The sequence below is a fragment of the Perca fluviatilis genome, chromosome 24 (genome assembly GCF_010015445.1).
Source record: "Perca fluviatilis chromosome 24, GENO_Pfluv_1.0, whole genome shotgun sequence".
In the NCBI taxonomy this organism is placed as follows: domain Eukaryota; kingdom Metazoa; phylum Chordata; class Actinopteri; order Perciformes; family Percidae; genus Perca; species Perca fluviatilis.
Window position 1 is genome coordinate 20257184 of NC_053135.1, and position 16026 is coordinate 20273209.

The 16026-nt window shown below is 43.6% G+C and overlaps 1 protein-coding gene across 1 annotated transcript; it reads left to right on the forward strand.

Moving 5' to 3' along the window:
* Positions 1-1159: 1159 nt before the first annotated feature.
* Positions 1160-14113, forward strand: mxra5a (matrix-remodelling associated 5a). Its single transcript, XM_039793657.1, is given in 10 exon segments — positions 1160-1469; positions 2745-2981; positions 4147-4276; positions 4673-4832; positions 5298-5528; positions 5770-9009; positions 9012-9743; positions 10676-11588; positions 11688-12014; positions 12378-14113. Coding segments are annotated over 9 exon segments (7530 nt in total). The 5' UTR covers positions 1160-1469; positions 2745-2778; the 3' UTR covers positions 13972-14113.
* The last annotated feature ends 1913 nt before the right edge of the window (positions 14114-16026 follow it).

Below are 16026 nucleotides of genomic sequence, written 5' to 3' on the forward strand. Positions count from 1 at the left end.
TCCTCTTGTTTCATGTGTGGCTCATTGGTGTGTGTCTGTCTGTGCATGCTTTCCCCCAATGAGTGTGTGTCGAGACTGCATGCTGGGCTCATGTGAGTCAGTGTTAATGAAAGGGCTTTGAGGTTTACCTTCAGAGACAGAGAGAAGACCAATCAGCAGTTCACTTTTTAGGCTGACACAACACTTGATGCTAGCATTTGTGGCACAGTGTGAGCTCTTTGTAGCTAACTCTGGCTTGTTTACAGCAAGTAATTTGTCTTTTGATCAATGAGCATTGTCCCTATCAAATAAAAAAATAAATAAAAAATAAAATAAAACTTCATCCATTCCCAATGTTTGTTCCAAATGTATAACCAGGGAGTGATTTGTGAAGAAAGCAGGGGGGGGGGGGATGGTTTTTGATCGCGCAAAACAAAACCTAACATTCAAGAATTAAATCCCCCTTCCAATAGCACCATGGATATAGAGCCACTCGGCCGGCCTTGCCCAAACACTAGAATGTCATTATCTCAAAATGAGATAGCACAACATGGTGTCAACATTGGGTACATTTTGACTCCACCGGGGATAAAAATAATTGAGCATAGGGAGGGATATGTAGACCAGAAAGGGAGAAATCCCACGCCTCCCCCCCAGAAAACCGCACCCTGTGTATAACACTATTTATTATATAAAAGTGGATATTGATTATTTCTTTCAACTGAATGTCAATATTTAGATTGTTTTGGTCAGCAACTACAACTACTAGCTAGGCTGCTACTACTTGGAGGGAAGCTGAATGTTTCAACCATAAATCTGTTAAATAGTTAACTATTTCAACAGCTAGCTAAATATTTCAAGTTTTTGATTGTGTTTTAGCACCTTTTCTTAATGGTTTTTTTTCAGTTTTTGAAGGTTTTTTAAAGCTTTTTTTGTCTATTGTTTAAACATTTTTGGGGCTTTTAAAGATCGCAAAATAACGCTATTTTCGGACGTTTTTGAAAAAAAATTCAACGGCCTTGCCCGGCATTTTCAAGTTTTTGACGCTTTTGACATTTTTTACACTTTTTCAACTTTTTATTATGCCTTAAGTGTTTTGTAATGCCTTTTTAAACACTTTTAAAGTGAACTAAATAAGCAAAATTTTAGTGAAGAAATCTAAAATTCCCCATAACCGCCATTGTAGCTCCTCCTGTTGCGTCTCCTTCACTTATTCCTGCCTGCAAAACTCCACACAGCGCACCGGCATTTAGGAGTTAAGACACACACTTTTCCCGGAGGATTTTACTTCTAAATCTGTGATCTGTGTTCTGTGTCTCCTCTGTGCACATTTCCACAGATTGCTACCCCAACTTTGTTCATTGCCTCGTAGAAGTTTCCGGTTTTTTGTTCTAGTTTCAATTTAACAGCCTAACTGCGGGTTCTGGACTTTATCCACGTTAAAATGGAATATGAGGAGTTCCCCAGGGAGAGGCTTTCGAGATTTTGAGGTAAGAGCTTTCGTGTTTCTTTACAGGGATTTGAGCTGAAGTTATGGAATATTTAGGGAGCACTTTTGGCTGAAACTCTCGTGCGTATTTCACCGCATTTGATCCATTTACGCGCTGATGCAGGCAAACGGTCACCCACAAAAACTTGAGCCAAATTTGCAGCAGCGCTGCAGGGAATTAGGTTTTACCTCTGAGGCATTATGACTGTCATCTGAGACGTTTTATTCCAGTTTTATTTCCGCAAGCACATGAATCAGTTATTGCTAAGGAAGCAAATAAGAGACAAAAGTATTTACATTTTAGCAGCCAATGAATAGTTCAATAGTGAAATATTCTACTTTGAATATCATGTTTCTATATTTCTTTTGGATTTACGTCTTTGAAATTAAAATGTGAAGGGTCTTGATTTGCAATTTCAAAAGGTGGATTTAATGGTCACAAACTCAGATCCCCAAATTCAAGTTAGAACTCACTGCCTTTGGATATTAGAATGGCAAGCTTTTTTTGTTGTTGTTGAAACTAATAGACTTAGATATATACTTATTATACGTATTTAATTAAATTACACTATTTTGATAACTGGTACGCTAAACCGTGTCTGGTAGTCAAACTAACCGGACTTTGGCGTCAAACGTGTTCGGGCACGGTTTAATTGGGCCAAGTGTGAGTATGCCCTGAGGTGCAACGTCTAAATTGCAATTGCAAATTGTTCCATTTACATTCATTGAGTTATAAGCCAAAACGCTTCTAGCTTGATTATAGCGCCGTAATGGCTGATCTTCACCCAATTTGGTACAGAGTCTCAGAGTGGCATCGTGAAGAAGTTTTCCGTTGATAGCATTTTGTTTGGCAGAGATATGCTAAATGTTGTGTTTGATAGCTAGCTAAAAAAAAATGAGTTGACTGCTTTCCATTTAAGAAATCGGAATATCGTATTTCACAGCTCTAGCCAGGTTAGCTATTCTTAGCAATTTCAGTTGATAACAATGCATTACACTGTATTTTGTGCAAACAGTGTAGAAACATGTCAACAGATAAAAGTAGGATAGGACTGTATGTACAACTGATTTACTGAGACACTAGTTAGACAAAAGTGCTAATAAACAATATGTTACTACAGCTTTCACTCCTGTTGATGCACGGGGCAGCTATGTTGGATTTTTGCTATTGTTCCATTTGAAGTTTCCGACTTGGAACTCACAAAGTCCGACTTCCTAGTACAAATGGAACGCACCATAATGAATGTGTGATGTGTTGGTAACATTATCGTTGCAGTTATTCCACGGGCAGCTGCTGTAACTAATTGAAGATGGAGCTTCAGGTCGTATGCATCCTCCACACTCTGCTGCTGCTGCTGATGGTGCCTAATGTTGACCCGGTGCCCCGTGTTTCACCGGCGCCCTGCCCCCGGCCCTGCTCCTGCCCCCAGCCTGCTGAGCTCCACTGCACCTTCCGTTCCCTCCTCTCCATCCCAGCAACTGTTTCCAAACATGTGGAGCGCATCAATCTGGGGTCAGTGCAGAAAATAATCCACAGATAAGGGTTAGGGTCTCTGCTTTCTGCTTCTTCGGCATTGCCAGTTACTGCCCACTTTTTGAACAGCTCAGGTTACAAAAGTGATTTTCTGGAACCACACTGTTAAGCTCTATACCATTGCTATTCAATTGGTCTAAATTCAGGATCCATCTACTAGGTTTTGGTTTCAAAAGGAATATCATTCCCCCTGCTCTGGTGTTCCCCCTGCTCTGGTGTTTCCCCCTCTCATTCCCCCTGCTCTGGTGTTTCCGAGCCCCTAAACCGGAGACATTTGGAAACACTTCTGACCCGTTTTGGTCTGGAATCTGCGGGGTTGTGTTTCAAACGGAGACCTTTGGCAACACCGACACTGACGCCAATGTTTCTCCTCCTGATTGGGTCTTATTGGTCAAGACGTCTCGTTCTCTGAGACTAAAGCTACTAACGTTACCAAGGCAACGACCAGTCTCCACGCTGCCTCCTGTTTATGTCCTGTATACCAGAATGTTGATGAAATATGAGGTTTGGGCGTGTTAGTTTAAACAGAGATTAGTTATTCTACTGGAGATAAAAACACTTGGTGCACCGAGATCACTTTTGACTCAAAACTTAACACTTAAAAACCAAAACGTAGAAATGTGAATGGAGCCTCAATTGGCCGTATTTTAAAACAAAGCAATTTACCAGGGCCACACATTTTCAGTGGGAAGTAAAGCAGCATGTAATGACATTTAAATCCAACACAAATAAATGCAATGAATAAAAAAGTATAGTCGTTGTTTCCTTTTTAAAATTTGGTGACATCTGACACAGGCACATCAAAAAGTGCAGTCCAGACAGGTTTAAACCGATGGTTTTCATTCTCAATTTTGCGCTTCAGGGTTGAGAAAGACATGTTTTTCTGTTTTTATCACAGCATTACTACTTCTGCCATTAGCACTACATTAAAATAACAACATTCAAAACAACGTGCTGCATTCTGTGTTGAATGTTACTCTGCTATGGTGGAGTGTTGCATTCACGATCTTTACTGCTATGTAGGAACATCTGTAGGCTTGGTTTTTCTTCATAGAAAAACAGATTTCATTTTACCCAGGCCCATGTAATGTTTCTAATGTATTGTTTCTCACATATGGGTTGCACTCTGGTTTTGTTGTTTCAGGTTCAACAGCATTAATAAGATTACAGACAAATCTCTGGCTGGTCTGAGGAAGCTGGAGCTTCTGATGATCCATGGGAACGACATCCACAGTCTGCCTCATGGAGTGTTCAGGGATCTTACTTCACTACAGGTACAGCGACTAAAACACGCCGTACAAAATGATATCTGGGATTAAATGAATGCATGAATGACCAATGAGGAATACACATTAAATGACTTTTTACTTAACTGGAAAAGATCAAAAGATCCATGTCTGGATTTCGTTAATCGATATCAAATCACTTCAACAATAATTCATTTTAATAGAAGAATAAATTATTTTAACCCAGCCCTAGTTTTACTTTTCTATTATGTCTCTTTATTGTCATTTGGGGTCATTTGTAGTTGTTTGGTGTATGTTTGTAGTAGTTTCACTCAAACAACAAGAACAGATTTTAATTGGAGAATAGATTATTTTAACCCGGCCCTGTTCATAATATCAAATGTTGACTTTCTTTCTGTTTCTCCTCACTGGTCGTTGGTTTAGATGTTGAAGATGAGCTACAACAAGCTGAAGGAGATCAACAGACACACCCTTCAGGGTCTGTGGTCCTTGGCCCGGTTGCACCTGGACCACAACCGCCTGGAGTTCATCCACCCTGACGCCTTTCACGGCCTCGCCTCACTGCGGCTGCTGCAGCTGGAAGGTGAGTCCCGAGTCACTACACTCTGCACTAGCCTTCATCCTGGACTTTACATCTGGGTCGTTCTCACACTTTCCAAATATTATTTTTTGACATTTTTGGCTCTTTTTTCAAAAAACATTTAGCTAACTTCGAAATATTTAGCTAGCATTTATAATAATTAGCCAACAGTTAAAATAGTAAGCTAACATTTGAAATAGTTAGCTAACTGTTAAAGTAGTTGGATAACAGTTGACATAATTAGATAACAGTTGAAATAGTTAGCTAACTCTTGAAAAAGTTGGATAACATTTAGCCAACCCTTAAAATATTTAGGTTGAAATTGTTAGATGAAAGTTAAAATAGCTAACAGTTGAAATAGTTAGCTAACTGTTAAAGTAGTGAGGTAACGGTTTAAATAGTTGGATAATAGTTGTGTAAGTGTAACTTCCTGTGTCAATAAAGCCTTTTTTGATTCTGATTCCGAAGGCAACCGGCTTCAGCAGCTACACCCAGACTCCTTCACCACCTTCACTCTGATGGGACACTTCCACGTCTCCACGCTGAGGCACCTCTATCTGTCGGACAACGGGCTAACGTCGCTGCCCTCCCGGTTGTTTGCGGCCATGCCTCAGCTGGAGAATCTGTACCTCCACGGGAACCCGTGGACATGCGACTGCAACATGCAGTGGCTCCGTGTCTGGTATAAAAGCTCGCCAGGTTAGACTCTGACTGTTATAGTTTATAGTTGATTTATGTTTTTTTGACATTTGTGGCACTTTTTTTTACATTTGGCCTTTTTTCAATGCTTTTGTGTCACTTTTGTGATGTCTTGTTTAGACATTAGTGCTTTTTGACATTTTTGGTCTATTTTCAACATTTTTGACACTATATTAGACTTTTTTGGCGCTTCTTTATGCATCAAGGTCTTATTTGACAGTTTTGTTGTATCTGTCTCCAGGTGTCTTGAAATGTAAGAAGGACAGGGCCCTTCCTGGTGGCCAACTGTGTCCCATGTGCTCCTCTCCCAGGCACCTCCAGAGTAAAGATCTCCTGGTTGTGGAGAACCTGGTCTGCAGCAGCCCCGTCATCAGCTCCCTTCACCGGACTTCCCTGCCCGATGACGTCGAGAGTGAAGTCATGACCAGGGAGGACTTCAGGGAGCCATTTGGAAACGTCTCTTTAGGCCTGTCAGACGAGCATGGGAATCAAGTGGACTTGGAGTGTGGTATTGACGAGCCAAGAGAGTTTACCAAGATCAACTGGGAGCAACTAAACAAACTCCAGTTGGCCTCCAATATCACTTTGTCAGTGGATCTAGAATGCCCCGTTGATAGAGAAAAGTATGAGCAACTGTGGAGGCTGATTGCATACTACAGCAATGTGCCAGCCCACCTACGAAGGGATGTGATGCTCAGAAAAGAGCCTCATCCAACCTATGTGTACAAACAGGACTCTGAGAAGGACACCCAGTACTACACGGGTGTTAAAGTTAATATCATGGCCCAGCCGGCATGGCTGATGCAGACATCTGCAGACCTTCAGCTGAACAGATTTCAATCGTCAGCCAAGATGGTAAAACTGACCCTGAGCACGGATCTTTCAGAGACAGTGGAGGCAGAGCTGGTGCAGAGACAGAGCAGGACATGGGTCATGATCGAGTCAACAAACATGACTCGGAAAGTGTTGAGTGCTATCCTGGGAAGTGCGAGTCAAATGTACTGTAACGTGACCAGTTCTGGCCAACCGGTGATCAACTGGATGCTGCCGGATGGCTCAAAGGTGGAGGCACCATACAGCGGTCCAGACAACAGGGTGTCTGTGTCCAGAGATGGACGGCTGGACATTAAAGCTGTCAGCCACACAGATACTGGAATTTACTACTGCATTGCCAAGGTTCATGGAGACCTTGCTGTCATGCCTTTCTATCTGTCTGTGCAGGAATCCTCCAGCCCTCCCCCAGGGGAGGATGCCTCAATTACACCTATTGAGGGATTCACAGGCAACCCTGTTTCCCTGCCTTGCACAGCATCTGGTTCTCCTGATGCTGAAATTAACTGGATTCTACCCAACCACAACATTGTTAGTTTCCAAGCCAACTCCTCCAGAGCTTTGGTCGATTCCAACGGCACTCTACATATCCCACGAACTCAGTTAATGGACAGTGGTTATTATAAATGCATTGCAGTTAATCAACATGGTGTGGATACGCTGGCTACAAAAATCACTTTCATGCAGCGCAAAGGGACAATTAGGCCATTGAAGACGTTTCCAGCAAGGCCTCAGTCGGCTTCAGGGGTGAACACTCAGATTAAAGTCCCCACAGAGAATACAGAGGATGCTTCAGGGGATATTGAAGTTACTCATTTGGGGGCTCCATTGAGCCGCTTGGATCCTCTAAGAAGGAGAGTTCCCGGGGTTTTGGCTCCTGGAAGGAGAGGCGTTTATCCATCAAGGACTATGCGAAGGAGACCAGCAGTGCTGCGGAAATCAACAGTATCACATGTCGAAGACAGGAGGAAGGTTAACATGTCAAAGAGTAAAATAGACCCAGAGAAATGGGCTGACATTTTGGCTAAGATTAGAGATCGAAATGCTGATCGAAATACTGTGACACCTGTCCCAGTTCAGTATACAACAGAGAGGAAATTGACACAGCAGACTACAGAATTGCAAGATACTTTTGAGGGATCATCTGATGGCATGACTGACTTCACAACACCGCACACTCCAACACAATATACACAAATGAAAACGGATAAACACATCACAACCCAAGACTTGAATTGGGATCTACACACAACTTCAAACAGTGTGTTTTTCCTTCCACAGCTGACCACATCTGTTCCCCTACATGCTGTCACTTTCTGGCAGGCTAACACAAACACTGCAAGCAGCAGCGGTACATTTTCTCTACAAGAGAACCATAGCACAAATGCAGATGTTGACAGAGTCAAAACAGCTGATGGATCTAAGGCCTTGCAGAGGAGCGGGAATACGGATAGACCGAATGTTCTTGCCAGCTCTAATAATGACCGAGAACTCTCTTCAAGGGGAAGTGAAATTATACCTTCGGTCAACCCAAATGAATCAGAAATAAACCAAGAGGAAAATGGGAAATATAAGGACACACTTGATGGTTTGCAAACCCAAGCAATGCTCACAACAGTATCCCAAACAACTAGACTTGTATCAGAAACAAACCAAGAGGAAAATGGAAAATATGTTCGTGGGACTGCAACAACTTCACAGTCGCACACTCCGACAAAGGACACAACAATTGACTTGCAATCCCAAGAAAAGCTCACAACAGTTTCTCCAATAACTATACTTGTATTTACTACTACGAAAAGGATTGGGTCTGAAGAACAATCGCCCCCGCGCCTACGACAAACTAACTCCAGGAGAAGGAATGGTGGTCGCCGGAGAAAGCCAAACAAAAGGAAACAAAAGCTGAATAAACCCACCCAGTTTATTGCCACCACACGTGCAAATGCTCCAAGGACTACTGCCTCCACTCAGCTAAAAATAAATTCATTAGAAGTTACAACAGCCAATTTAAATACCACTGTTCCATTCAGAGGCAGCCAAGCAACGTCATCAGGCAGACTGAGTCATGAAGAAAGCACAGTCTCAGGGCATAACGATGAGGCAGCCACCAAATTCTTTTCACTGCACCCCAAAACAAATGAAAGCCATTTACCCCTAGCCAAACCGCTATTCAAAAGCACATCACCAGCAGCAGCATTTCCAACCGCCTCTCCAGAAATGGGTCACGGAAAGACAAGTTCTCACGTAGCCTTGAGAATCTCAGAGAGTGCGTCTGCTTCAGAGCGCTCGGATATGTTCACATCAATCACTCAGTGGAGGTTTACGGGCAGCCCTCTTTCACCTGTTAAACCCTTAGAGGAAACACAAAGGGTAAGCGTTACGGGAGACCTTGGACCTACGCCACGCTCTGGCAATTCCTCGGGGGGGTTTCACGCTGTAATGCAAATGCAAACAGATGTCAGGCAGAATGAATCAGACCATCAATACATACCCGTGGAAAAAGGTGAACAGATGCTTTTGAAAGAGACTGACAAGCATTCTTCTCTGCCGCTGCCAACCCTGTCCGCCTCAGCTGCTTCCTTGATGGAGCGTGAAATCAGGACAACTTCTGAATACACGTCAAGTGGCTTTATCAAAACATGGCTGAGCATTTTTTTGAGGGTGATTCAGACACCAATCAGATTACCACAAAGACATCTACAATACCTGAAAAATCCTATCATAGTTCAAGTAAAAATAAAACCACAAGTAGTGAGTCAGAGTTAGAACGCCATCCTAAAGAAACAACAAACATAGGAAGTAATGTTGATGACCTTTTTACAAGTACCGTCATTACAAAACCTCCCTCTGCTACTTCATCAAGGCCTGATGCTGTGATCCCATCTACAGTGGCACCACATGTATCGCAACCCAAAACATTGTCCACAGGCGCAGAAATGGGCCCTTCATTGAGGGCCACAACCGAGGAGGCTCCCAACATTAATGTCATTCCCAACAACCAAAATATCCAACACATCATCAAATCAGACTTCTATCCTGCAGCTCAGCCAACTGCCCCCAAACTGGCTCTATTGATGAGTACAAATCCAACTTCCCCAGCCCTAATTTTGACTAGTGGGCGGACAATCAAGCAGACGGCCACCCCTGCACCAACAATTACTGCAATCCCAACTTATCCATTCAGAGAGGGACTTTTAACAAGCACTCAAGATGTGTCCAGAAAGCAACAGCTGCCTGGACAAGGATCTATTCCAAGAGGGAAGCCAAGGATCACTAAAAGCAATTTCCAGACTTTGACTGTGGAAGCTGAAACAGATGCTCAGCTTCCCTGTGGGGCTGAGGGTGAGCCAATGCCCTTCCTGTCATGGACTAAAGTTGCAAGTGGTATGTATGACTCAACCTCTCAACAACTCAGTATGTTATGTACATCAGGTCAGGCTTTTGACTTCCTTCTTTACAAGCACTACAGAAAATGGAAATAATTATTGAATCAGTGTAATCACATAGTACATAAGAGCAGGGGTGTACTTGGGGCGGGGTCTAATCAAATTGAGTGTTGCGTTATAGCACACACGGACAGAGATTGCTTGCTTCATAGATTCAAGACATTTATTCGTCACATATACATACATATGTAGTAAGTATGTATTTGCCCAGCTATAGTAAAACTATATGGAACTTTAAAAATCTGAAGAAGTAACTTTTCCCAGCTTGGTCCAGAGATGATATGTACCAAATTTGGTGATGATTGTTCCAAACTTATAGGGGTAGCAAAGAAACAGATTTGGTCACAATTCAAAATGGCAGAAAATTGATCAAGATGCAAATAGGCGTGGCTTATAAGGATAGATCTGGACCCACAGCATTCAGGAAAATAGAATGTTGTTTTTGAGACTTACGAATCAAAAGTGACAGGCAAACATGTAAAGTTTGTTGTCATAGCACCATCATCTGGTCCAATTGCACCAAATTCGTCAGAAACCAATGGGAGACGTCACGGATGCTACGTCCAGTAATTTAAGTCTATACATTTAATATGTCTTCCCCTTACGCATATACTATGTGTTAGAAAACACTTATATTTTAATTTTCAGTCTTTCCGTTCATGCAGGAACGAGTATCGCTCAGAACACCAGGGTTCTTTTGAAGGTTTTGTCGTTTTATTTGACTTTTGTCGCTATTTTTTACATTTTAACTCGATGAGTCACTTTATATTAATATGTTAGAGAGTTTCTGTGTGTTTTCCTGTGATTCCTAATTTATTTTCATGAAACATTTTTCTAATATACTTAAAAATTCTCTTTTAATTCATGCAGGAGCGAGTATCGCTCAGAACACCAGGATCCAGAGGTTCGAAGTCCATCCAAACGGTACGTTAATCATTAGGAACACACAGCCCACAGATGGAGGGCAGTACCTTTGCACGGTCCAGAACCAGTATGGCACAGACAAGATGGTGGTCAACCTTGTGGTTTTCGCTCAGCATCCGCGGATCCTCCAGCCTCGGCACAGGGACATAACTGTGCACCTCGGTGGCAAAGTCGATTTGGAGTGTAACACGGAGGGTCACCCTACGCCTCAAGTCACGTGGACGCTCCCAAACCACGTCCACGTGGCTGCAGCTGGCATTGCCACTCAGCAAAATATTGCCATCTTCAGTAACGGGACTCTCCGGATAAACCAGGCTGCTTACGCAAACCAAGGGATTTATAAGTGCATTGGGAGCAGCGCAGCGGGAGCCGACACGGTCTCGGTGCGACTTTACGTGTCTGCGTTGCTGCCCATGATTCAGCAGATGCGACACGAGAACACAACGCTCCTAGAGGGCGCCAACGCCTACATCCATTGCTCGGCTGTAGGTGGAACACAGCCACATATACGCTGGATCACACCTGACGGCGTTCAGCTCATCGCTTCCCAGTTTGTCAACGGACGCAAGCTCGGTGTCTTCCCCAACGGGACACTGTACATACAGGGTTTGGGCAAGGAAAATGCGGGGAGATACGAGTGCTCAGTGAGTAACGTGGTGGCTTCCAGCACAAGAACGGTGATCCTGAGCATAAGGAGGAATCCGTTCTCTGCCAAGGCCCATATTACCTCTTCGTCCCCCCAGAGAACAGATGTGATCTACGGGGGGAGGCTGCTGCTCAACTGTGTGGCGGCAGGAGGCCCAGAGCCCCGGATCATCTGGAGGACGCCCTCAAAGAAGTTGGTCGATGCTCAGTACAGGTAACAAATGCACAAGCTACTTAATCATTTTATAAATGTTTAAATAAATGAATACGTTTAATGTCCTCTAAATTCTAAATGTTTCTATTATCTTTGCAGTTTTGACCCCAGGATCAAGGTGTTCCCTAATGGCACTATAACCGTTCACTCTGTGACTGACAAGGACAGCGGTGACTACCTTTGTGTGGCACGAAACAAGATGGGCGATGACTACGTTCAGCTGCGGGTTGACGTGCTGACCAGGCCGGCCAAGATCGAGCAGAAGCAGCAGAGATCCAGTCAGGAGGTTGCGTACGGTGGAGACCTGAAGGTGGACTGTGTGGCATCCGGTCTCCCCAACCCTGAAATCAGCTGGGCGCTGCCGGACGGCACCATGCTCAACCCGGTCAAACAAAGAGAGAGTCTCAGCGGGGGGCGCACTCGCAGGTATGATGATGGTTTGGAGGACTGGTTGGAGAATAAAGTAGCATAAAACCGAAATACTGGAGTAAAGTACAAGCACTGTGGACTACAACACACAGGCCAAAACATAAACAGACGTTCTGGACCAGAACAGAAGTTTCAAAGGAGAACATACTGGCTTTGTTGTCTGAGAAAACTAGTATTTCATCTTAGCATGTTTCCTTAATATGAAATACCATGGTCATTTTATAATTTAACACATTAAATATATTACATATGTCTCCTTTAATAACCACATAATTGCATATAATCATACATTTTCTTGAATTTTGAATAATACACATAACTCTTAACTAACTGCTTCTTTACTATCTGAACTCTATGTAGGTATGTGGTGTTTGACAATGGGACGCTGTATTTCAACCATGTTGGCACACCAGAAGAAGGCGATTACACCTGCTACGCCGAGAACCAACTGGGCAAAGATGAGATGAAGGTTAGAGTCAAGGTAAAGGTTGCAACTTCCTCACCAAAAATCCAGGATAAGGACCAAAAGATCATCAGGGTTTTCTATGGAGAGACCGCTACACTGAGATGTTACGCCAAAGGGGAACCAACGTCTGTCGTCACATGGATATCCCCCACGAATAGAGTTATCGCCCCTGCAATGGACAAATACCAAGTCCTGGATGACGGGACATTGGTGGTTCAAAAGGTTCAGCGTTTTGATGACGGTAACTACACCTGCGTGTCCAGGAACAATGCAGGACAAGACCATAAAGTCATCAGGTTGGAGGTTCTCGTAACATCTCCAATGATTAACGGCTTAAAAGGAACTTTAAATGCCGTCAAAGTGACCGCAGTCGCCGATCAACGGACGCTTGTGGACTGTATCGCAGAGGGAATGCCCATTCCTCGCATCATGTGGGTTCTACCAGGAAATGTAATCCTCCCGGCGCCGTATTACAGCAACAGAATAACAGTTTACCCAAATGGTACTTTGGAAATCCGGTGGGCCAAGAGGACGGACTCGGGGAAGCTGGCTTGTATCGCTCGTAACGAAGGAGGGGAGGTTAAACTGATAGTCAACTTAGATATAAAGGAAGTTGTCGAAAGGGCACAAATCAGAGGTACTAACACAGATAATCTATCGTTGACTGTGGGGAATGCCGTGACTTTGAATTGCTCCTTCGAGGGCTCAACGCTACCTCATGTCACTTGGATTTTACCCAACGGCACGCCTTTGCATAGCGGTTTTCAGTTCTCAAAATTTTTCCACCGGCCCAACGACAGCTCTTTGATCATCAGCAACCCTTCCGTGGCTGAAGCTGGTATGTACCGCTGTCTGGGGCATAACTCTCGAGGGCTTGTGGAGCGTACATTCACATTGTCCCCGGGGAAAAAGCCAGAGATTATCAACCGTTACAACTCTCCGGTCAGCGTCGTAAACGGCGAAGGACTTTTGCTTCATTGTCTAACCAATGCCAAACCTTTTAGACTGACATGGACGCTTCCAAGTGGGGTTGTCCTCAACAGGCCGCAGAGAGCTGGACGGTATGCCGTGCTGCCTAATGGGACACTTTCCATCCATCAAGTATCCATGTATGATCGGGGCTTGTATGGTTGTCGAGCTGCGAACGAATACGGCAGCTCTCAGCTTTCTGTGTCAGTAATTGTGATGGCATACCCGCCTCGAATCACCAACGGCCCTCCCTCTGTGACTTATGCCAAACATGGAGTAGCTGTTCAGTTGAACTGCGTAGCAACTGGGATCCCTAGAGTTGAGGTAGCATGGGAAACACCTGATAAAACCCGCTTGGCTGTCAGTGCACAGCCACGCCTTTTTGGGAACAAGTATCTCCATCCACAAGGTTCCCTCGTCATCCAGAATCCGACGCAAAGAGATGCTGGTGTTTATCGATGCACAGCCAGGAATGCCATTGGCAAAGACTCAAAAGCTACAATCCTCAATGTGTTCTGAATAATTTTCCTATTCAAAATGGAGTGTTTGCATACTGTATGCCCAGGGAACTGCCCAGTTAAAAGCAGCTAATGTTTGTAATGATCAAAATGTTGTAAAAACTGCTGTCACAGTGATGAAATAATAAGTCGATGAAAGCCTGCAGTGGTGCTTTGAGTGTGTTCTGTATAGAGGCAAAACATTGATCATATTTTGTGTTTAATCCACATCACTGGGAATTTTCAATGGGCCTCCCATTTTGAGCATTTAGTAGAGCTGCAAGGATATATGCATATTGGAAATATATATATATATATATATATATATATATATATATATACACTCACCTAAAGGATTATTAGGAACACCTGTAAGAGTTCTTGTTAATGCAATTATCTAATCAACCAATCACATGGAAGCTGCTTCAGTGCATTTAGGGGTGTGGTCCAGGTCTAGACAATCTCCTGAACTCCAAACTGAATGTCAGAATGGCAAAGAAAGGTGATCTAAGCTACTCTGAGCGTGGCGTGGTTGTTGGTGCCAGACAGGCTGGTTTGAGTATTTCACAATCTGCTCAGTTACTGGGATTTTCACCCACAACCATTTCTAGGGTTTACAAAGAATGGTCTGAAAAAGGAAAAACATCCAGTATGTGGCAGTCCTGGGGGTCGAAAATGCCTTGTTGATGCTAGAGGTCAGAGGAGAATGGGCCGAGTGATTCCAGCTGATAGATGATCAACTTTGACTCAAATAACCACTCGTTACAACCGAGGTACGCAGCAAAGCATTTGTTAAGCCACAGCACACACAAGCTTGAGGCGGAAGGGCTACACCAGCAGAAGACCCCACCAGGTACCACTCAACTCCACTAAAAATAGGAAAATGAGGCTACAATTTGCACAAGCTCACTAAAATTGGACAGTTGAAGACTGGAAAAATGTTGCCTGGTGTGATGATTCTTGATTTCTGTTGAGACATTCAGATGGTAGAGTCAGAATTTGGCGTAAACAGAATGAGAACATGGATCCGTCATGCCTGTTACCACTGGGTAGGCTGGTGGTGGGAGTGTAATGGTGTAGGGAATGTTTTCTTGGCACACTTTAGGCCCCTTAGTACCAATTGGGCATCGTTTAAATGCCACAGCCTACCTGAGCATTGTTTCTGACCATGTCCATCCCTTTATGACCACCATGTACCCATCCTCTGATGGCTACTTCCAGCAGGTTAATGCACCATGTCACAAAGCTCGAATCATTTCAAATTGGTTTCTTGAACATGACAATGAGTTCACTGTACTAAAATGGCCCCCACAGTCACCAGATCTCAACCCAATAGAACATCTTTGGGATGTGGTGGAACGGGAGCTTTGTGCCCTGGACGTGCATCCCACAAATCTCCATCAACTGTAAGATGCTCTCCTCTCAATATGGACCAACATTTCTAAATAATGCTTCCAGCATCTTGTTGAATCAATGCCACGAAGAATTAAGGCAGTTCTGAAGGCGAAAGGGGGTCAAACAGGGTATTAGTATAGTGTTCCTAATAATCCTTTAGGTGAGTGTGTGTGTGTGTATATATATATATATATATATATATATATATATATATATATATATATATATATATATATATATATCCATAGATGGATATCAGATTTTTTTTCAGAAAGAACTGCCAGTTTCAGTACCTTTTTGTAGTAATGGCCCTGTGGCTCAGCATTAAAGTAAGTTTTCTCAGAATTGTTGGTGTCTTTTTAGTTACATAATTCAGTGTTTCCCTACAATTGCTTGTTACTAACTTAGCTCTGGGGAGCTTATCCCCCGGAGTCCACTGCTACGCTCTGCAGTGCCCTGCTACACCCTGCTCCACCCTGCAGTGCCCTGCTATACCCTGCAGTGGCCTGCTACGTCCTGCTATGCCCTGCTATGTCATGCTATGCCCAGCAGTGCCCTGCTACACCCTGTAACGCCCTGCAGTGCCTTGCTACGCCATGAACTACTACAACTATTATTTCTAGTCATAGTTCCATTATCTTTATTGTGACTATTATTGCCACTGTTCATCACACCCCCAACT